This window comes from Dryobates pubescens, chromosome 17 (genome assembly GCF_014839835.1).
Source record: "Dryobates pubescens isolate bDryPub1 chromosome 17, bDryPub1.pri, whole genome shotgun sequence".
Lineage (NCBI taxonomy): Eukaryota > Metazoa > Chordata > Aves > Piciformes > Picidae > Dryobates > Dryobates pubescens.
The window spans coordinates 14,212,338-14,236,076 of record NC_071628.1 but is presented as its reverse complement, the minus strand read 5'-3'; the positions used below and the strand labels follow the sequence as shown (position 1 = coordinate 14,236,076).

General features: G+C 40.2%; 2 protein-coding genes across 2 annotated transcripts in view; both read left to right on the top strand.

Moving 5' to 3' along the window:
• Positions 1-17,940, top strand: part of MYO5A (myosin VA) — a 103,051-nt gene extending 85,111 nt beyond the window's left edge. The window contains exons 30-39 of the mRNA XM_054169295.1: positions 1,761-1,959; positions 6,090-6,183; positions 8,034-8,180; positions 8,583-8,737; positions 10,566-10,655; positions 11,163-11,313; positions 11,969-12,251; positions 12,999-13,173; positions 13,939-14,019; positions 14,403-17,940. Coding sequence (XP_054025270.1) covers positions 1,761-1,959; positions 6,090-6,183; positions 8,034-8,180; positions 8,583-8,737; positions 10,566-10,655; positions 11,163-11,313; positions 11,969-12,251; positions 12,999-13,173; positions 13,939-14,019; positions 14,403-14,555 — 1,528 coding nt within the window. The 3' untranslated portion in view covers positions 14,556-17,940. The remainder of the gene's footprint in view (positions 1-1,760; positions 1,960-6,089; positions 6,184-8,033; positions 8,181-8,582; positions 8,738-10,565; positions 10,656-11,162; positions 11,314-11,968; positions 12,252-12,998; positions 13,174-13,938; positions 14,020-14,402) is intronic.
• A 960-nt stretch (positions 17,941-18,900) lies between these two features.
• The window catches only part of MYO5C (myosin VC), a 41,140-nt gene continuing 36,301 nt past the window's right edge, over positions 18,901-23,739 (top strand). Inside the window, exons 1-3 of the mRNA XM_054168841.1 lie at positions 18,901-18,947; positions 22,629-22,739; positions 23,506-23,671. Of these exons, the coding sequence (XP_054024816.1) occupies positions 18,921-18,947; positions 22,629-22,739; positions 23,506-23,671 (304 nt within the window). The 5' untranslated portion in view covers positions 18,901-18,920. The remainder of the gene's footprint in view (positions 18,948-22,628; positions 22,740-23,505; positions 23,672-23,739) is intronic.

The window sequence follows — 23,739 nt, the reverse complement described above, 5'->3', positions numbered from 1 at the left end:
CTTAGCCCTCAAACCTTTCTACTTGTCAAGTTTTATCATTTAAAAAGTTAAGATGGCACAACAACTAGCACATAATTCATAAGAATACTTGCACAAAAGTAGATTAAAATACCAGAAGCTCCCCACCTGGAAAAGATTTGTAGCCATGTGTTACTTGTCTCCCTTTATATTTGGTATCAAAATGAATGCACCTTACAGGCTTTCAGCCTAAAATGCAATCATTTTAGTAATTAAAAGGTTATTGTTTGAGTAGCTTCAGCATACTCTTAACTTGCACCTAAGTTATGAGGCTTACTCTTCTTGTTGTGGCTCAAGTTCAGTAAATTGAACATTATTCTCCCACATCTTTTCATGCCAGATTCAAAATGTAAGTCACTAAGCAACCAACCAACAGAAGTAATCTTCAAGTCATTATGGCACCGTTCAAGCCTCAGTGCAATTGCTGCAATCTCTGGAAAGACTGCATGCTGGTCACGTAACAGGCAACATCTGCCATGTTAGGAAAGGCGGTGCTGGCTCTGTGTGTACACTTAGGCCCTATATCAACACATGTCCCAAACTCCCAGAATGGCTCTTAGTCCAGCACTGGCAGCTGATTCAATAGATTCCCAGTGCTGTTCATAGTATACACATTTGGCAGCAGTAACTGCAGAAGGAGGTATTTTGCAATGAATGCTACTAACTAAAGTCTTTCCTTTTCTTGTGCTAACAAATTCTATACCTAACACTGTTTTGTAACTCTGCAAAGAGCTAACTTAGAGCAAGTGTTATACAGAGCAGGATGTGAGTGTTTGCTCTGCACCTCTTGTTTCTGGTCCTAGCACCTTAAAGACAAGAAGCTTTCTATTAAATGACAGAGCAATGCAGGTAAATGACTATTTGCCCTTGCGTGCTTGATCAGTCTGGTTACTAATAAATGTGTCTACCTTATGCATATTTAAACCCTGAAAGATTGTCTAATTAAACACTAGTAGTCACTAGTAATGTAATTTCCTGTGTGTGTATGTATTAAGTCATGAGTCAGAGCACTCGGACAGTGTCTTGCAAGCAGGAGTAGATCTCCACAGCACTGCTCAGCAGGAGGCTGGTGCTTGTTACTCCAATTTCACGTGAGAAGAGTTTGGGACATGATGTGCTCAAGGGATTAGAGTGAGTCAGTTGTCAGGATAAAATAGAACTCCTGGATCCCAGGCCTGAGCTTGGTTCTGTTGCTAACCTTTCCTGCACTAATGACAACCCCCTGCAAAGTGTTGGTTTTAATGTAAAAATAAAGATTATTTATGTGCATTTGCAATTAAATGGTTTCTGAGTGAGCAGAGCTAACTCTGAACAGAGCTAACTTTGTTAACATTGCAGAGTCCTAGCTTAAGTGAACACAGTGTCTTCTTCATCTTGCAGTTTGTTTGATTTCATTAGAAGTAAAACCTCTTCAAAGCCCCTTTAAAAACAGTGACAATCTCTGAAGACAGCATTACATTTGTTGCTGCATGTTTGCAGTGGCACCATACACAGTATGTGCTCAATCACAAAGGAAATGCAAAGGAGTGTCACAATTAGTTTCTCTCCACTTTTTGATCATGCAAACTTAATTTAATTAGAAGGCATACTGAAGGGTTTAAAGACTACTCTGCCTTTTTCATTTTCCTTTGCAAGCCATGGCTAATTGTTCCTGAGCAGCAGCTAAAGCTTTATACTCCCTTGGAGAATTGGGGATGTAACTTTCTAAGCGTGTTCACACAGCTGTTGCTCAACTTCTTTAGGCTGCTGGAGTCTCAGCTTCAGTCACAGAAGAAGAGCCATGAGAACGAACTGGAATCACTGCGAGGTGAGATCCAAAGTCTGAAGGAAGAAAACAATCGCCAGCAGCAGCTTCTAGCACAGAATCTGCAGCTGCCTCCAGAGGCCCGCATTGAAGCCAGCCTACAGCATGAGATCACCAGACTGACTAATGAGAACTTGGTAAGGAAAATGATGCTGCAGGAGCAGGCATGGGGACTAAGAGTGCCTGTTAAGTTCTTACCAGTTTTCAGATGGCAGTCTCCTGCAAAAAACCCTGGTGCCATGGTTTAGTTGATTAGATAGTGTTGGATGATAGGTTGGACTCAATGATCTCAAAGGTCACTTCCAACCTGGTTAATTCTATTCTATTTCATAAGTGCAGTTCTTCCTTTGTAGGTAAGCTAGTGAGAGAGAGAGAGAGTTCAGATTGCTGATGAAGTAATGATGTCGAAGTTTGTGGCATGAGGAAAGCTTGTGGACCCCAGCTTTCAACTGTTGAGCTTAATCATTATATAGAAAGTTGATATCCAGGGAAATCATAAAAAATGTTAGTGCCAAGTAGTGTTGTTTCTTCTGAAATATATTGGTTTCTTTATTTCATTGAAAAACTCTGATGTAGTTCTTCAACTATTTAATGTCACTCCTCTTCCCAATTCCCTCCTCCCTGTCTGAAGCAACACAGATAATCCACTGTGTTATGAGCTCCAGCTATTCAGTATGTTTTGGAGAAATAAGTAGTACCAGAAAAAGAAATGTGGTTAGAAGCACTTAGCTAGTAATATGAAGGAAATTCTGGGTAAAACTCCTTGCCTTTCTCTGCAAAGGAATATATTCCTCATGTGCAGGGCAGTTAATTCCTGGGGAAATTTTCCAAAGAGGCTGCTGTTGGAGTATCATTGGCCTACCAGTGTGTGTTGGTCGAGGGAATCATGCTACTTCAGGACAAAAAATCCTAGCTTATTGTCTATCACTGCTTCCTCTAAACAAGCCAAGAGGTAGTCTTTCCTCCTGTATGTCACAGAAGTTGGTATTGTCAGGCTCTTGTCTTAGTGCCAAAGGTTTTGAGGAAAGCATCAGATAATTCAGCTAACAGATATTGGATAACTGATTGAAAATATGTTTGCCTCAGCAGCAGCTGCCTTCCACTGACAAAGGTAAATGGCGGAGTTTCCTCTGACAGCTCCCTCCTGCTGCTTAGTCATATGTTACAATTTAGCCTTCCCCCCCCACCCCCCGAGACCTACTCATCACATTCCACGTTCCCATGACAACACAGTCATGTAATTACATCCCAGAGAAGTTCTCTTTATTTTCAACCACAGCAAATGTGATTTTACTTGTTAAATACAGACTCATTCCTTAGTATTTCACTTCTGGTATTTGACTATTGCAAGTCCACTCCAAGCTGGGTGTATGTTTCTTGTCCGCTCCTAGCCTTAGAGTGGAAATAATTTACAGGCATGCCAGATGTGATATTAGAACTGCAGTACTCACTGCAATTCCATCTTGATTAGCATGAGACCAGTGTCCTGACCAGATTCTCACAAAGGTGATATTCCAGGCTTTCACAGTATTAGTTACTGTCCATTTTCAAAAGATCTGACTGTCCTGCAACTCATCTACACCAGCTGCTCTCTTGGAGAGGCTGTCGTGAACACCATGACTAAGGACTAGGCTACCTAGAGATTGGAGCTTTTTGGTCTTGTTTTAATCTAGTCTAGTTTAATTTATATAGTGCTTACTGGAGTTTCAAAGGGAAGGGGAAAAACAATTCTGTACCTATTTTTACAGTATTATGAGAAGTTGTATGCAGATGATCCCAAGAAGTATCAATCGTACCGGATTTCACTTTACAAACGGATGATTGTATGTAGATCACGTGAACCCTGCTTCTCTGTTGTCTTGGTTGCTTTTTCTGGAGCACTAATTGAAAAGCAGGCTGCCTCTTTCTCCCTTTCAAAGGATATCCCTTCAGAGAGCTACATGATGCCAATGACTTCCCTCACTGCTTTTTTTTGTTATTCTTAGCGTCCTCTGTGTAATCTGTGTCTCTTCCTGATGCACAGTTTTTGTTACTAATATGGCTTGCACTGTGAGCAAAGCATTTCTTTTTGAATATTGCTTAATAAGGTACATGATGTAAATTAGGCTCTATTTTCAGAACCACTCGTTGCTTTAAAACTTTGATACGTGTAAATTCAGTTCAGCAAAACAGAGGCCTGGTCATACAGCTGCCTGTCAAGGTGGATAATGCCTGCACTCCAGCCATAGCCTGCATTTGTTCATAGATCTCTTTTCAGTCCTAACATCTGGACTGAATAAATCTGTCAGAATCAAACTACATAACCTTTTAAGATTTTTTCAAGAATGCAAAATATGAAGGATAAAATTTGAAGTAATATTTCCATAATAACTAAAGACAGCACCATATGTAAGCTTGGAAGAATATCATTAATAAGGTGAGAAAATTGTTCAATTTATTTACAGGAATCATAGAAAGAACCTCAAATACTTCTTGTTCAGAAATCATACCCCTTCACTGATACATTTGAAACAGTCTGTTGGACTTACATATGTTTTTTTGTAATTAATTTCGGGAGAAATTGTTATATCGGACAAGGAATGTATTGTCTCAGGTTGAGGCAGATCCTCCCTTGCCTCCCACCAGGGGCAGGAAAAAAATGAGACTCAGACAAATGGATTGCAGAAGTGATGGAAAGTTTAAATGGAAAAGCAGTGAGTGTTTTACAGAAGCTACAAGCGCAGTGACAAGAGATTCCAAAGCATACAGAGTCCCTCACAGCATACCCAAAAGCCTCCCAGCATTCCCCTTCTCCCTACCTGAGGGTACACCCAGAACCCCCAGGGCTCTTTCTTCCTCCCCCGCACTGTTAGGCTAATCTCAGCTGGCCAGATCTGTGATTGCCCTTCCCCCTTCACCTCCTGGCATTAGGCCTAGCCAGGCCCAAGAGGCCTTGAGATAACTCCCCTTCCATTACCAGATAGGGAGCATCTCCCATGGGAGCAGCAAGGGAAGAAAGAGAAAGCATGAGACCTTGCTGATAGATTTATAGGGAGCAGGACATTATGGGAATGAAATACACAGCTTCCTGTGTCCACCAACTGGGCTGGACACCCAGGGCACCAGAGGTGCATCCTGTGTGGCAGAAGCAAGAGGCACCCAGCCCAAACTACCACATGTATTGTGTTTTTAAGAGGATTTCTGTTGCAAAATTGAATGCTACTTTGAATGTCAACAACGGCCTTGATTCTGTTCTTTCAACAGGCCTAATATCTTACTGCTCAAATATTTTATATTGGATTGTAAACTCTTTTCTACAGGGTTAAGGACAATTTGTTCCTAATTCTAAGTTGTTGCCCATGCTGTGCTAAAAAATCTTGTTTCCCAGATGATGCTTTTGATGCAAGGAGCTCATGGTCCCTTACATTCTCACCAGTACCATGAAGAGTCTCGCTTATGAAAGAGCATTTTTCTTTTAAACTGCTTTCAGACCCTTAACCTTGAATGACTTTCAGGTGTTTTGAGCTTGAGGGTTTTGCTTCCTTTAGAAAGACTTACCCTTTCTTAATTACATGATTACTTTATGAATGCACTACCATAGGCCACAGAATTACTCCAAGATAGAATTCTGGGGAGAAAAATTCAGGGTTATTGCAAGTGTAGGAGTGTCAGGTGCTAGTTGTTTTTCAGGTATAGAATAAAAAGGTGTAAGACGCTAGTTTCAGTGTAATGAAATGTGCTGACAGCAAGAAATAGAGAAGTGGCAGAGCATTGCAAGAAATGTATGCTTGGATCTTTGAGTTTGGTAAATTTGAGTGCAAGTTATGGTCTTTCTGCAGAGCTCTCTCTTGTCATCTTATGAAATGGATAGGTCTGACTAAGGAGTCAGTCCTGAAGGCATGAATAAATGATGCAGAAATACAGGCTAGCTGTTAAATAACAAAGAAAATTATTTCTGTGAGGCATTTAAAAGAGCAGGGAGGAAGCATTAGGGAGATGTGTTTGTAGCAAAATGTCTTCTGCCACAAGCACCGACCTAGCTCTGCGTGTCTGCAGAATATACCTGCCTAAGAGCTTTGTCTTTGTCGTGCTGCACACAATTTAATAACATTTGCAATATTTGTCTTGTGTTATAGGCAGCGTACCAGCTTGCAAAACTCAGCCAGAGGATGGCACCACTGTTCAGCTTTCTTCACTGCCTTGTAATTCTAACAGCACTGATTTTGTCTCTGTCACACATTATGGGATCTTTCTCATAACTTAATTGTTCTCTCATTTTAATTTACAGGATTTAATGGAACAGCTTGAAAAGCAGGACAAGACTGTTCGCAAGTTAAAGAAACAGTTGAAAGTACTTACTAAGAGGATTGGTGAACTTGAAGGTATTTTTGTATTTTGAGAGAAGGAATTTCTGTGATTCCACTGTCATCATATCCACCAGTTTTAGCAGTTGGGAGGGCATGAAGTCTTCAGTAACATTAGCCTTTGTTAAGTGATTGCAGAAACAGGAGGTACACTGAGAGCTCAGTGTGTTCCTTTTATAAGCCATCTTTTGAAGTGATGAGTAAAGGAGATTGATGTTTCTCTGAAGGTAGAAACCATGTGAACATAAAGGAATCTTACTTGTGCTGTTTGTGTATTCAAAGACAGTATCTGCTTTTGTCAAGACACAAACAATACTAAATATGAACCATGCAGAAGTAACTTAGCCAGGTTTCCTTTGAATGTGAATCTCTCTCTCACTGGAGCAAAAAATGTCTCTGACAAAAGAGACTTTCTCTGCTTGACTTTTCCTTTTGGAGCTGCTGGCCAAACTTCAATATGATTATACTGAGATATGGACTGAGTGAATTTTGTTTTTATGAGCATTAGTGGGAGTAGCCTTAGGGCTGGTGAGACTGAGAGCTTATCATGTCTCTGCATAAATAAAGTAATTTTAATGGCTGAAAGCAATTAATAATCTTATAAAGTTTAAGTATTAATTTGTTTTTTAAATAATCCTGGTCCCAACCTTTCAGAAGCTTTTCACTGTCATCTGCTTTTTGCAGAAACAAGCTTACAGCTTAGTCAGTTGTTTTATTGGATGCTAAGACTGAAAGCAATGATTGTGTAGTCTTCAGTGGTACCAGGAATAGCAATACCGAGTTAAACCTGGGTTAACAGGAGTATATTATGCTTTAGTTGATGGGAGCTCTCCTTGAGCTTCAGTTTGCTTTTCTGCATTCTCTTTCCCGCTGGACAGGTGCACACACACACAGCACATATACAGGATGTGCAGGAGTTTGTAACTGCATGCAACAAGAAAGGCTGTCAGAGGAGCGTGTAGCTTCCATGGGAAGAAGCTGAATTCTGCTTTTCAAAAACAAACATGCAGCTTAATTGGGTGTAGATGTTGAATAGGATTCTGTGAGGCACTGTATGTAACAAGGTGGATGTTTCATACATCCTTCTGAAAGGTTATTCAAACTACGTTTGCATGTAAAAAGCCTTTCAATATCATTTGGTTACTACTGTGGACAAATCACAATAGTATCCATACCCAATACCAAGTGGGAAAGTGCTTCTGAAAACTTAGTTTTGTCCATGTCTATTAACTAATTAACTTAGAAAAGTAGAGTATGTTCCACTAGGATGGAGTTAATGTTCTTCATAGCAGCTTGTATGATGCTGTATGACTTGTGGCTGAAACAGTGTTGGTCACACACTGGTGTGTGGCTGTTGCTGAACAGAGCATATGTGAGGGCTTTTTCTTTTGTCCCTCTCTGCTACCTCAGTAAGCTGGGGGTGGGAGGTCATATGGGCACAGAGCCAAGACAGCTGACCCAAACTAACCAAGGGAATAGTCCATATTCCATACCACCTAAAAAAAATAATCTGCCATTTTGCAGAACAATTAACAGTGACCTTTGCAGCATGAGTCTGGGATTAAGTGATTAATAACTATCACTTTGCCTTTGTCCTTCCATGTGATAAAATCTAGGAAATCAGCAGTAAGTTTGTATTAATGGATGCTATTCACATGCTTCCATTCTTCTTCAGAGGAAGAATGCCACTCCAAGATACATTTATCAACATCATTTTGTTTAATAGGATTTTTGTTGTTAAGTGCTACCTTGAACCAAAAAACCCCACATTTCTCTATGCTGGAGTTCTTCCTTAGAAATGTAATTTCCTTTGCTATGCCTTGGGTTTCACTGTAAACATAGAATTTCTTTTCGTTTTCTATCCAAAGAGGGCCAGATGGAGAACATATCACCTGGACAAATCATTGATGAACCTATTCGTCCAGTTAACATTCCACGGAAAGAAAAAGACTTCCAAGGGATGTTGGAATATAAGAAGGAGGATGAGCAAAAACTGGTCAAGAATCTTATTTTAGGTAAGCATCTTTATCATTTATGGCCTCCTCTGCTCCCACACATGCTGAAAAATGAATGATAAGAACACGGAATTGGCATTATGGAATGAATTGCTTATTTTGGTTTGGGCAGTGTTCAGTTTATCTAAAATTCTGAAATGTCTGTTATAATCTAATCATCTTTCCTGGTGAGTATAGAACACATTAATGTGTCTGCACATTTTTTAGCAGATAGTTATGGGGGTTTTATTCTGTTTTGAGATTTTACCAGGGAAGTGGCTGTTCTTAGTTTTGTTCTTAGTTTTCACTGGCCATATTAATACAGATGTATGTGTGCTATTAACTGGGGAATCGCCGCTACCTCATATCAAATTCTCCAATTACTTTACACTTAAAAAACAATGTGTGTTTGTTTTTCCCAAGAGCTGAAACCACGTGGGGTAGCTGTCAACCTGATTCCAGGACTACCAGCATATATTTTGTTCATGTGCGTACGCCATGCGGATTACCTTAACGACGACCAAAAAGTGCGGTCGTTGCTGACGTCCACGATCAACGGCATCAAAAAAGTGTTGAAGGTTAGTTAGCCTGCTGGGTTTAGAAAAATGTTAATTTAAATCTCCCTTTTGATTTTTTGGTAGAGGAGTGAAGAAAAGGCTTTCAATTAATTTAATCTGGATTTCTGATCAGTAAACTCCTTCCACTGAAGTCACAAAAAAGTTGTCTTAACAAGCAAGGGATGACATTCATAGCATTTTATCCATATAATAGCATAGATTTGCCAGAATGCATAATAGAAGTATTTCATTTGCAGTTTTGGTTTACAGATTTCCTTATTTACTTCACCTCCAGATCATGTTGATGGTAATACGCTATTGCCTAAAGTCTTTGCAATGAAGGCCCCTCAATTTAAGAAGGATATTGAGACTCTTGAATGTGTCCAGAGAAGGGCAACAGGGCTGGTGAGATGCCTCGAGCACAAGCCCTATGAGGAGAGGCTGAGAGAGCTGGGATTGTTTAGCCTGGAGAAGAGGAGGCTCAGGGGAGACCTTATTGCTGTCCACAACTACCTGAAGTGTGGTTGTTGCCAAGAGGGGGTTGGTCTCTTCTCCCAGGCAACAAGCACCAGAACAAGAGGACACAGTCTCAAGCTGTGCCAGGAGAAGTTTAGGCTCGAGGTGAGGAGAAAGTTCTTCACAGAGAGAGTTGTTAGGCATTGGAATGGGCTGCCCAGGGAGGTGGTGGAGTCCCCGTCCCTGGAGGTGTTCAAGAGGGGATTGGACGTGGCACTTGGTGCCATGGTTTAGTAGTCATGAGGTCTTGGGTGACAGGTTGCACTTGATCTTTGAGGTCTTTTCCAGCCTTATTGACTCTATGATGCTATGAATTGGCAAGGAAAGTTTAGGCCAGGAGCATCTTGAAGGCACTAATAAAGCATAAATATGCTTTATGCTGCATGGAGTTGTTTGGTTTTTAAACAAGACAGATGTGCTCAAAAGACAAGCATTTAATCAAGCCTACATGTTTTGAAAAAATGTTTATTATACAGTCCCAGAGGAGGTTAGATATTCATAGAAAATTGTGGACATTTTTAAGTGACTGTAGTGCATGCTACAGAGCTCTGAAAATTTTAATTACTCAGCATGTGCTAATATACATGTGCCATTTGGTGAAGAAGGTTTATCGTTTTGTTTTCCATATCAGGCTGCCAAAATGGTTATGATGTAAGTGACACTCATCAAATCCAAATTGTTCTCTGCCCCTTCTGCTGGCTCTGCATCATTCCCATCCTCCCTCCACAAGCCGTTGTGCCACAGAGTGGCTGTTTTAGGAATACAGTCACATTGCACTGTCATTTCACAGTATCACAGTATAACTAAGGTTGGAAGAGACCCCAAGGATCATCAAGTCCAACCTGTCCCAGCAGACCTCACAACTAGACCATGGCACCAAGTGCCATGTCCAGTCTCCCCTTGAATACCTCCAGGGACGGCGACTCCACCACCTCCCTGGGCAGCACATTCCAATGACGAATGACTCGCTCAGTGAAGAACTTTTTCCTCACCTCGAGTCTAAACCTCCCCTGGCACAGCTTGAGACTGTGTCCCCTTAATTTCTGCACAGAGCAGTTAGGATGGGTCTATAAAACACAGAAAGACCTTATCTGTGGAGGAAATCATATTCTGAAAGCTCTTGAAAAACACTAGAGAAAACAGAGAGGGCATGTAATGGTGTTTTGCCCAAACATGGGCTCGTCTAATATATTACTGAAATACACAAAGTTTCACAAAGCATGAGAATCTGAGTAGCTACAAGAAGATTTAAAGTGTTTAATCATTTATCTAACAATTTATTGTTTTATTCTTCCTACTAGTCTGTTGAAATGTGTTTATTTTTAATCTTCAGAAAAGAGGTGAAGACTTTGAAACAGTGTCCTTCTGGCTATCTAACACCTGCCGATTTTTGCACTGCTTGAAGCAATACAGTGGAGAAGAGGTAAGCAGTGCTTCTACTCAATGGTTCCTTTTGCTCTGCAATAGTAGTATTAAGTGCTACTGTCTAACAAATTCCTGAAATACCTCAAAATCTAGTAAAAGTCTTTTAAAATGTCTACTGCTTTTGGAATAATGGTGATGACATCAGTGGAAAGAACAGGGAGATTTGAACCAGATTCTCTTTATTGCAGGCTGGGGGCCCAGAGGCTAGATAACACTGTGCTCCCAAAAGTGCCAACTCTGATTTAAGTAGAAGAATCTGGCTGCTGCCACTATATTTTTAGGAGTGATTCACTGCACTTCCTACAAAAAAGGCCATGTTCAGCCCTTTAACCATAGTATGGCATAACCTATCATTAGCCTCAATCAGAAGTTCATATTTTGAGGGGCTGTAGCTATTATTATGGAAGTATTGTCCTTTTTGTCATGAAAAAAATACAAATACTGAGTTTGTGTAGTATTTCTTTATTCCACTGAAGCAATCATTTCTCTTATTTCATGAATTCAGGGCTTTATGAAGCATAACACACCTCGGCAAAACGAACACTGCCTCACCAATTTTGATTTAGCGGAATACAGACAGGTACTGAGTGACTTGGCTATTCAGATCTACCAACAACTTGTCCGAGTCTTGGAAAACATTCTGCAACCAATGATTGGTAAGGCCAGGCTGAATTCCTTAAACTTCACACTCTACAACCAAAACACCAGGCAGGTTGGGTTAGAGGGGAAGCCAAGCAGTGGCTGGTTCTTCTGGCAGTGACGGAATAAATTGATACATCTCATTCATGCTTGTCATAAATCATGAATTTATATCAAGAAACTGTTAGGACAGTCTGGTATGTTGTCACCCTGTTTGTTGGGAAATATCCCATGGAAATTAGTAGTGAAATAGCTAGCAGCGATGAGCTGACATTCAGAGAGATTGTTTTCATTGATATTACTTCTGATTTTTCTTGTCAGAAAGTACTCTTACAGAGATTTTCATTATGCTTTTGGACCACAACATTTAGAAGAATAGAAGAGCTCTTGGTTTGCTGACTCTGCTACTCATATGACCATGGGAGGGGAAAAAAAAATATTTTACTGGGCTAGAGTTAGACTTTCCTTTCAAACACAAGTGCTCAATCTTTGTAAAAACTCTGTATATGTAGATTTTGCAGAAATAGTGGGACACGAATTTGTTGGAAATCATGCTGTGGCCTGCAGAAAGCCCAGCCTGCGCTTTCTGTGTAAATGTTTTGTTGTCTTTCTCAATATGCTCGTGCATCAGCAGGTTTCAGCTGTTACAATAATGTTGTCAATCACTTGCAGTTTCAGGAATGCTGGAGCATGAGACTATCCAAGGTGTCTCAGGGGTGAAACCAACAGGGCTGCGGAAGAGAACATCCAGCATTGCTGATGAAGGAACCTACACTTTGGACTCCATCATTCGGCAGCTGAACTCCTTCCATTCAGTGATGTGTCAGCATGGAATGGATCCAGAGCTGATCAAACAGGTCGTCAAGCAGATGTTCTACATCATCGGGGCTGTCACACTCAATAATCTTCTCCTGCGCAAGGACATGTGCTCATGGAGCAAAGGAATGCAGATAAGGTGGGAGAGCTCATGTCATACTTCTCTTGAATGTGCTGCTGGAAATCTTAGTGAACTCTTGATACGACTGAACATACTAGCAGATACCTTTTGAGCATTTATTTTTACACACACAGAGTTGCAGATGCTGGAAGTGTTTGTGTGGTAGAAGCAAAGCAAAAGTATTTCATAATCAAGCAAGAGTCAGAACTGTAGATGCAATGCTAGTAGATGCTTCCTCAGCTTTTAGAGAAGAATAGCAGCCGTGCCTGCTGCTTTTTGTATGCCCGTGGCCCAGTGGATACCTGCTGTGTTCATCCAGATTGTAGTTTGTTGCATCCTGCAGTAAAGCCATTTTATTTGTTCCTGCATTTGCCATCAGTTGTCCAAATGTGTTCTACTGGCATATGCCAGGAAATTAGCCAGGGCATTCCAGTCCCTTACGTAACAATGGAAAGCCTCCCTATATTTGCATGGACAAAATCTCTTTTGCTTTTCTTCTATACTCATCACATTCCTACAATTAATAGTAACAGATGTGTATGAAAAAAACTAGGTAATGGAAGTCTTTGGTCATAGTTGCTAATGGTTTTGAAAAACAAAATTTCCTGCCTTAAATAGGAGAAATGAGTGTGAAGGCAAAATGATGAGTGTGAAAGAAAAACATTTAAGGACAAAGAAGAAACACTGGCAAGGAGAAATTGCATGTCCTTTTGATTTAGCCATAATCACATGTTAATGTACTGATTCCCTTACCTCTTTGTACAGATACAATGTGAGTCAACTGGAAGAATGGCTTCGTGATAAAAATCTGATGAATAGTGGGGCTAAAGAAACACTTGAACCCCTTATCCAGGCTGCACAGTTGTTGCAAGTGAAAAAGAAAACAGATGAAGATGCAGAAGCCATTTGTTCAATGTGCAACGCACTGACTACTGCCCAGGTAAGCAAGCAAACTGTCATTGTCTGTTCTGCTGTCATTTTTGATCAATTCTCTGCTCTGATGGTGTTTGATTTGCCTGCCTGCACTGCTTTCACACAGATTTCTTCCTTTGTTTTGCATTTGTACAACTAAAACCGATTAAGTTGGACGAGTCAAAAAAGGACCAGACCTTTTTGAGGTCTGATGTTCAAGATAAGTTTTGAAGAAAAGGGAGGAAGCTCAGTAGGTTGTGCAGTGTGTAGTACTGTGCATAGTCTCTCTGTGAAAATCCTTGGAGAAAACTCTTCACTCAAAGACATCTCTGTACTCGAGACTGCTCTGCCTAGTGTACTAGGAAATTATCTTTCTGCCATCAGAGTTAGTATCCAGTTAATTGACAGTTCAAACAGAGCTGTTGTCTCAGAGTCTGCAAAAACGTGTTAAGTTACTGTATCCCCTGTATTCCCTTCAGAAGGCTGAACCAAATGTCTCTCAGGAAACAGATAATGACTTCTACTTATGAAAGCTTAGATTTTGTACAGAGAAGTTCCACTATTTTTTTTTAAACCATGCTTCAGAACACATGTTCTGAAGGAGGCAGTCACATAACATAGCATGAAGCGGGTGATAGAATTCTGTATGAATCAGTAAAGCAAAAAAAAAACACCAAAAACTTGTAAAGAATAATAACTAAATTTAAAAGTATATTATGATTATTACTAACCATAGATGCATCTGTTGATTCATCAGTAAAGTGAACCTAAAAATGTTTGTTCTTCTTCACAGATTGTAAAAGTTCTGAATTTGTATACTCCAGTCAATGAGTTTGAAGAGAGAGTCTTGGTGTCATTTATACGTACAATACAGGTATGGCTACGTCTTTTAATCAAGAATCCTCTGACTGTTTCTAAGAAACTGAGTGATGAGCCAAAATAGTTTGTGCCCTGAAATATGTTCTGAAACCTGCTGTAAATGAGGCTTTTTAGCTGTCATTTTTCAGCTATGTTGAAAAGGGGAGGTCTGTCCTAAAACTTTAAGCGATTACAATGTATTGCCTCCAGACTTGCATGAAAATGTTAGTTGCCCTGTCAGTGTGTATCAGATTTTTGAAAGGTGACAGATTTTTGTGCTTACACATATCTGTGTATGTAAACACTCACATGTGTCCATAAGCACAGATGAAACACTACCTCTTTGCGAAATTATTATCCATGCTATATGTTAATGTAATCGCTTTCTTACTTTTGCAGATGCGTCTCCGAGACAGGAAGGACTCTCCTCAGTTGCTCATGGATGCTAAACACATCTTTCCTGTTACTTTCCCATTTAATCCATCCTCTCTAGCTTTAGAAACCATTCAGATCCCAGCCAGCTTAGGCCTGGGCTTCATATCACGTGTCTGATCTCAAGGATGTACTGTCAGTGTTAAATGGAGAATCAGTTGCCTGGTATCTTTACCCATTAAAATACAGTAATCCACTGAAAACACATTTTGTGAACAGTCTCAAAATGCCCAAATGTGTAGTAAAAGTAGCTGGAAAACTACACAACAGCACCACAGATTGAACGCTAATAGAAAGGTGTACATTTGTGTTCAGTCTTTACATTTATCACAGTATCAGTCAGGGTTGGAAAGGACCACAAGGATCATCTAGTTCCAACCCCCCTGCCATGGGCAGGGACACCCCACACTAGATCAGGCTGGCCAGAGCCTCATCCAGCCTGGTCTTAAGCACCTCCAGGGACGGGGGCCTCAATCACCTCCCTAGACAACCCATTCCAGGGCTTACCACTCTCATTTATAAGGACAACACTGATTCATAGATTTCCAGCATATGGAAATCGAGCTTGGAGAACAATGGTGTCTTCAGCAGCCTAGAGACATTTTTAGATCTTTAGTAACATATTTAAATAGTGTAAATTAAACTCCATATGTAATCTTCTCATAGGCAGGGACCAACAGGGACAGTCACAGCCCTGAACATGGAGGACTTGAAAGTAAGGCATTTTGTAGTAGAATACACAGTCACTGGGGAGCCTGTTACATTTTATTTGTAAAAACTGGAATGGAGAAACACAAACTGGCAATATAGAAAATGATTTCTTAAACCACTTCCTTATTTATGTCAGTTTGACATAAATTCTAGTGATAGGTCTTATAGCTCACTATATGCTATAACTTAGGTGTTCATTTGTTAGTACTGTGGTTTACAGAGCGTACTAAATTGCTGCTGCACATTGTGTTCTTTCAAATGTATGACAGTATCATGCTAAGCACTAAAAATAAGATACTTCATTTTTTGTTGTCAACCTTATTTATAGTCTGATGCAGTCTGTTATTTTAACTGGATTTTTGCAAATGGTATCAAATAACACCTGTAGAGGAAAATGATAACTAAGCACAAGTAGCACACTGGTAATCACACGTTTAGTTGTCCTTAAAAGTAGTTAACTACAAACACAGCATCTTGAAGAAAATTTAACAGAGGTCAGTAATGATTTCAGTATTTATTTAGATTTCCTCCTTTGTTTAGAACCCAGAGATCACAGTGTATATTTTGAGCATAATCACTTTTGGTTTGTGGCCACTTAGAACAAAAGAAAAAGAAAAAAAATACTCTTTCAAACTGGAATTTGAGAGGAAAACCTTTACTAAAAAATTTCTGCAGTAGCCCGAGGCTCTCTCTCTTTGGACGGTTGACTTACAAGAATGTTAAGTAGGTTTTGACTATGATGCTGTCATTTGACTATGATTCAGGCTGATTTAATGATTGGAGATCCAGAGTACATAATGAGAAACTGAGTTATTTTGGGTATTGCACATCTTACAGGAAAGATGATTCTCTCACGCGCATCTGGGATCTGCTATTTAGAATTCACATTTCACAATGTGCAACGTAAGAGCAGACGCCTTGCTTAAAGTTCCAGTTCTGAACTTTAAAACAGGTAGTTTGTGGTGTATGGCACAAATATACATGCAAAAACAAAAAGCCACACACATTGCTCAATTGCATCGTGCAATATTTTTTATGTATTATAATAATTAGCAACTTAGCATTAACACAATTTTCTTTTTCAATATTGAGATATAATCTAGAGGTACATTATTAGACTACTTGGTACTGATTTGCCTGCAAAGGCACAGAAAATTGTTGCTGTTAAGCAGGCTGAAACATTTCAGTTCTGTTTTACTTGAGAGGTAGACATGCTGTTTGTGTGGCTGTTAAAATCAGTAGTAAAGACAACCTGAACTTTGTCAGTATCATTTTAAGATGCTCATGTCATCTTATTTTCAAACGTGTATGCCCCATATTATGTTTGATGGATCATGTCAGTACTCCTGAGAACTTTAATACTGCATTGAATAAATGTTTTGAATGGTCTTTGCTAAGTTGTTTAGCTTCTCCTGTGTGTGGCATACCAAACACTTTATTTTTACTTGATTTCTGAAGCTATGGCTACTGCCAAGTGGCTCCAAGAAGGTATCATGTAGTTTTCAGACTGTTAGGGGGTACTGTACTCGTGAGAATGTAACCAATAACAAGGTCAGGAAAGAAAGTATGTGAGAACATGCTAACCTACAATTTTTTTTCTCCTACTGAAAACCAAACAATTGGCATTACAGTATGTTCATACTGTAGATCAGGAAATGCATCCACTACTTCAGCGTTAGCGTGTTTAAAATGTATGGCTAAATGTGTTTTTGTTTCTTTTTTAAGTTTGTTGACCTGTAAAAAGCCTTAGTGTATCTCGTTTCCTTAAAGAAAGTAGTGTTTAGTAATTTATAGGTATTACCCTTAAACTCAGTGGTTTGACTGGTATTACTTTTATATCTCATTAAAAGTATATGCTGCTTGACATGTTTTAAAGGAAGATATTTTTCAGTTGGAATAGATGTGTAGTCGGTAATTCATCTAACGTTTTACACGGCAGTATTTTACATGCACTTTTCAGAAGTAAAATTTTAGTGTCAATGTATAATATATCTTTCACCTTAGGACTAATTATCTCTTCAACCATGGGACATCATGCAGAATTACTTTAACACCTTTTTTAATTATTTTTTTTTTCTCCCTTAAATCATGGTTAGACTCTTTTAACGTGGACATATCTTTTTTTGTATTTTAATTTATTATCTGTTGCTATGATAGATTTTATCAGATGCTGGAAAAATACTTGTCAGTGACCCCCTCAGAAATATATACAGTTATTCTAGAGATTTTGCACAATAATTACCTCATTCTGTTTGGCATATTTTTATTCCAGTGATCATTTTATTCTGCTGTTTAGGTCACCGTCTTCTATCCAGATGATGAAAAATTGCTTCTCAGACTGCAGCCTGGGATGAAACATCAGAGTGCTTAAGTCTGTTAAATGCAATTAATCTATCACAGGAAAAAAAAACCAAAACTAAGATCAACCTCAGTGTTGAAAGGTGGATTGATATCCATCAGCATTGGTTCCCAATTTGGAAACACCAGCATTTGCAGTCTAGAGGTCTGTGTAATTTGTGATTTGAACTGAACACATTTCAAATACCATACAAAAACTATGAGTGAACACTTGGGTTTTTAAGATGCTGATACTTCATGTGATAAATAAAAGCCTTTAAACATAGGTTTTCACTCAATACCACTACAGTACATAGATGAAAACCAAAACTTCGTCAGAATGACCTGAGCTCTGATCTGTTGTAGTGTCTGTTGTTGTACTTAGTAAATGTATGCATCATAAAAACTGTAGCCTAATAGCTATCACTGGAAAATGTCCAAATAAAAATGCAACTGTAAGGTTTGCTTTGGATTTTTTGGTTGATTGGTTGGCTGTTCTTAAGATGCGTGCTGGCATAGTCCCCAGACAATCACACGGGTTCCCTCTACCTTCATGGGTAGTTTAGTGCTGACTGCCAAGGGAGTTGGTTAAAATCTGAGGATTGTATAAATACACACCCAGATACCAGCAGTATGCCCACAAAATGTGGTGCCTATTTGGAAATACTTTGTTCAACATAACCCACTTCTATTAGGATATTTTGTTACCAAATATTAAATGTTACTTAAATAATGAAATAAGATTTGTGCTTTGCTAAAACATTGTTTTCTCTGTCATGCCAGCTCTGTGGTATCAGGCAGGCAGGGAGGGCTGGAACTACGCTTATTCAAATCTTCTTCCTCATAAAGCATATTTAAATATAATGCCTATTAGTGCCCTAAGCCTATTAAATACTTTCTGGTATCCCTTTTATTTTTCTAAGCTGGTTAGAGCATTCCTTCCTGGTGTCTTCGAGGAAGGTGATTAATATTTGTTGTTTTTCCCTGCTCCGTCAGGAATGGCACCCCTCGTGATGCCGCAGGCAGCTAGTGTGGCCATTATTCCTTATCCCTAAAGATGTAGCCAAGGTGCCAGCTTTGCCAGTATGGTAACTGGGACTGCTCCTCATCTCCACTACACTTATTTACCCGTCAAAGTTAGCAGTCAGCGTGCAAGCTGTTCACATGGAAAGCCCCACACAGTGGCGAATGCTTCAAACTGGGTGCCGCGGGTCACTGAGGCGAGCCTAGCGCCTTCGCTGTGCCAGCAGCGGGGAACCGCCTCCCTCCACCACGGTGAAGGGCAGTGCCCGGGTGGGACAGGCCCGGGATCCGGGCTGGGCCACCTCCCCACGCCTCGGGGGCGGACCGCGGCGCCTCGGACACCTGCTCTTTGCGGAACCTGTCGCACCACGTCTCTCCCCTTGGGCCACACAGAGTAGCCGTCGCTCTGCCCCCATGGCGCTGGCCGAGCTCTACACCCAGGTGAGCGGGGCGGGGGCACCTCCGGGAGCAGGAGACCGTCACGGTGGGGGCGGGCCTGAGGGGAAGTGGGGCCGCCTTCTCCCGGGCCCGCCGAGGGGTCCACGCCGCCCCGGGATGGGGAGGCGAAGGGCAGGGGGGATCAGGCCCGGCGCGTAACGCCCGGCTCTCCGCAGCGGGCTTGTGCTTTCGGTGCGCTGTGGGGGCTGCGGCGGCGGCGCCTCAGGACGCTGAGGCGCTGGTACTCCTGACACGGTTTGCTGGTTCGGACCTGAGGCAGGAGGGAAGGTGTCCCCTCTGCGTAAGGGCGCTTCGCCTGCAGCCATAGCTGAGCTAGAGCACACCAGAGGAGCTATAAAATCCTAGGGCAGCATGGGAAGATATTTCTTTCTGAGCGAAATACTTGTTGAGTCTTTTGGGCTTCAGGTGCAGGTTTCTGATATGTGCTGGCCAGCGATTAGGCAGTTCTGAAGTTTAACAGCAGTTCCCTGTCCACTTAATTAGGGTGCACGGGCCCTTTTCGTTATGCAACTGTTGAATATGTTTGGCCCAACTTGGCACTAGAACAAAGATTCTTCCTTCCTAGTGCAGCTGCTGTATTTTTTGCTCAAATTTTCCCACTTTTCCTGTAGTCACCAGAATGTCGTGACATGTCACTTGTTTGCTTAGCTTTGAATAACAAAAATAACACGATTCTATTACAAATTTGTAAGCTTGTATCTCTTTAATTGCAAAACCAGCTGCCATAATGAACTCTTATTTAGCCTGGTGCTGCAGAATTTGTTCATTTGTTGTGTTGGTACCGCACTCTGGGCAGCTGAAAGAACAAATGGGGGCTTTTAAATCGGGAAGAATGTTGGTCAGGTGAAGGGGAGGAAAGAGTGTGGGTGTAACTTGATACGAAAATGAGCACTCTCTGTTTACTTGTAAGGCAGGGTTGGGAGAAATTGAACTTCAGTAGGCTGGATACGTTTGCCAATGGAGGCTCCTGGAACTGCAGTAGACCTTTTCTGACGAATCAGTACTTTGATCACCTGCATTTTCCTTCCTTTATTTAGTCTGTCACTTAGTACAGCTCAAGTTCTTACGTGGGAACACACTATATGCCTCAAGGCTATTTAGTGGTGATACTCTTGACTTGGAATAACAGCAAATAGAGAATTCGGTTTAACAGCTCTGGATAGATAATTTTTATATGCCAAGAAATCAACGTAGTGTAGGAATGATACAAAAGTCAATTTATACTCAGATATATGTGGAAAAGGCAAAATTAAAACTGGTTTTGTTTAGTCATGTCTATCATTTGCTATTTAAATACATACTTGTGAAGCTAGGCTTTCTCCCTTTGGTTAGATAGATGAAAACATTGTCATCATCATGGTTTAGTGGTGTTTAGAAAAGGTCTTTGTGATTTTGCATACTGCACCAAAAAAATGCCATCACACTGAAAGTGTCAGCAAAAAAGTATCATGAAAACATCTCTGAGGTTTCAACTAGTGTTCATCACCTGACATGCATGCCAGGTTGGTGTATGGGTGACCAGAAAGATCAGTCTTCATCCTTAGAGATACTGAAAACTCAGCTGGAGAGGACACTGAGCAACCCAGGCTAAGCTGCAGAATGTCTCTGTGAAAGTCCCTTTTACCCTAAATTTTTTGAGCTTGACCCTTAAGGGTTAGAGTTGAAAAAGCTACTGCTGAGGTACAGTGTGGTTTGTAGGCACCATTCATAGTGTGATCAGTGAGGTTCTCAGGGTGGAGACTGATGTTCTGAGGATCTGCTGGAGCTTCCAAGGCTTCCTTCAAATTAGAGAGGGGGAAAAGTAATTTGTGTAAAAACCAGCAGCTGCAGCACCAGAATGAGGAGGTGTGTGAGTCTCCAAGGTATGTGAGTATGCTAACACTTCCTGAATCCTTGCCTAATGTTAATTTTTCAAGTAAGCAGCTGCGTCAGTTCTCATGGGTTTATTTAAACAGTCTGTTTAAACTAACCAGAATATAGCTAGAATAGAGAATAGGATAGAGGAATTAAAGGAAGGTTTCTGGGTATCAAAACAGAAAGATGTTGGAAGATGATTATATGCCATGGCTGCTTGTGAAAGTAGGCGTTGCGTGGTTATGTGCTCTCTGGTGTTACTTTAGCACAAACTAGAGGAGGGGTGGCCCATAAGAATCTCAGTACTAGCATGCACTGATGATTTTCAGGCTTTTTTCTGCTATCACTGTCCTTCCTCCTGTTCACCTGAATGTAGCCTTTGATGTAATCTTCATTTCCACCTGAGATGCACACTATACAGTATAAAACTATTTTGCACCAAGGTTTAAGGAAGATGGTGACATATCAGAAGTGGTCTCAAACTGCAAATCCCTGAATGAAAAAATATTTCAGTGTTATAAAAACTGTCTGTTAATGCATTAGGGAGCATTAGGGAGGCTTCCAGGGATTCTGCCACTTTGTTAAACCCTGACAGGGTGAGAAGGACACACTCCACATTAATGAAGAAATTCCTGGCTTACTGAAGTTGCCAGCCGTGTTGCATCCTATTGAGGAATGCTTCAGCATTTTAACTTTGGCATAGGAGAAGAAGATGGCTTGAATAGTGTAATTCATATTCAAACATTAATGCTTCAAAAGGCAAGAGCTAATTCTGTCTTGGTTCTTCAAATACCTAAAAAAAATTGTAAATCATCTGCTTCCATTGCAAAGAAATACTTCTAGAAAGGACTATTTCTTCTTAAGGTAGAACTGAAGTACCTTGTTGGGACTGAGCACAGCTAAGGCAACTGTTGCCTTATGAAGAGAGAAACCTGCCAGTAGTTTGAAGTTTGCCTAGAACAGGGAAGGATGTCTGGAGATTGCATTTCACTCCCATTAAAACAAAGCTAACTGTGCAGAGTCCTTCTTGTGTATACATCTGTGCCTGTGGCAAAATGCTTTCTAAGTTCATTATCCTATACTTGAATTCAAGGAGTGATTGTCTAAATTCTAGTAAACAAGATGCTCTCTCTAGTATTTGCTCATTTGAAATCTTCTAGAAATCAGGGCTCTGCCTTAAGTGTATTTTATTCTCTTTGTTCGGTGTTAGAGGGTTTGAAGAGCCTGGCAACAGTCTGGCCCTTGTTCACCTTTCTGCATGCTGGAGATTACACTAATCAGGAGCAGAATAGGCATTTCTGAGATTAATGAGTCTACTCCTCTTCTTTCTTTTTTCCTTCTTTTTTTCCTTCTTCTTTTTTTTCCTTCTTCTTTTTTTTCCTTCTTCTTTTTTTTCCTTCTTCTTTTTTTTCCTTCTTCTTTTTTTTCCTTCTTCTTTTTTTCCTTCTTCTTTTTTTTCCTTCTTCTTTTTTTCCTTTTTTATTTCTTTCTTCTTTTTTTCCTTCTTCTTTTTTTTCTTCTTCTTTTTTCCTTCTTCCTTTTTTCCTTCTTTTTTTCCTTCTTCTTTTTTTTCTTCTTCTTTTTTTTTCTTCTTCTTTTTCCTTCTCCTTTTTTTACTACTTTTTTTTTTTTTTTTTTTTTACCTTCATGCAAAATAACTAAACCACAAAAATGTAGCATGCCGTATAAAAGTCCTGGCATCCAGTTCAGCTTTTAGGTTGTGCTTGCCATTTGAAAACTGGGGGTTTTATGCTAGTCTGGTGTTATGGTACTAGCTAAGCTAACTATTCTTGTGTTTTTCTGTTGTAGTACAATCGGGTTTGGATCCCTGATAAAGAAGAAGTTTGGAAGTCTGCAGAAATCACAAAAAACTACAAAGCTGGAGACCGTTTTCTCTTTGTGCAATTAGAAGATGGAACTGTAAGGAGATAAAGCCTTATTTATTCCAGAGTTTGCTGAGATACCTTTATGTAGAAAAATGAGTCCCCATTATGGGATCTATATGACTTGACTGTATTTTCTTTTATGCTAACCCTGCAGTGACCAGCATTGTATTGAAATTTGTACTGTCAACAACTGTCATCTAAAAATATGAAGAGTGCAGTTCTAAAATGTGTATAACATCAGTTTAGAACAGATACCTTGAAGAACACTTCAGTGTTGAAACAAGCACTTGAAATTCAAGCTGAAGCACATCACAAGTGCAAGGCAGTCATAGTTTTCTCTCACAGAGCTAGCTGTTGCTTTTATTGTTTCCCCTCAAGCTGCCGCTTTGTGTAAGATCTGTTAACATTAGTATCTGAGTTCTTTACAGATTCAGTACTTTGAAAACTATTTCCATGTTTCTGCATTCCTAGTCTGTAAAGACAATTGTTAAATGTATGGTTAAATGGATTTGCTCCAAGAATTGGAAATGAGTTTTAAACTGTGTAATGGAAACTGAGGGGTTGTGAATAAGGAGACCTTTGAGGCTGGCTTAAGTTCTGACCAGGTGTTTTGTTCAATTTTAGCGGGTCTACCTTTTTCATCAATATCCCCTAAGTTTGGTGGGATCTATAAAATGGATGGAATACAAGATCAGACAGGGCTCCACCAACCCTGTAACTTTGTGTAAAGGTAGAAGAACAATTTGTGTTTATGCAGACATGATGCATTTAATGATATTTCAACTAATTTTGGTGGACAGGAACTGAATTATCCTGTTGATCCAGCTGCTTTGCCACCCCTGCGAAATCCTGACATCCTTGTTGGTGAAAATGATCTCACTGCACTTAGTTATCTCCATGACCCAGCTGTTCTACACAATCTGAAAGTTCGTTTTGTGGAGTCGAAGCTTATCTACACCTATAGCGGTAAGCAAAGTACAATGCAAGGTTTAAAAACAGTGTTAGAACCTTAAAATCTTGGATTAGTTTCCTGT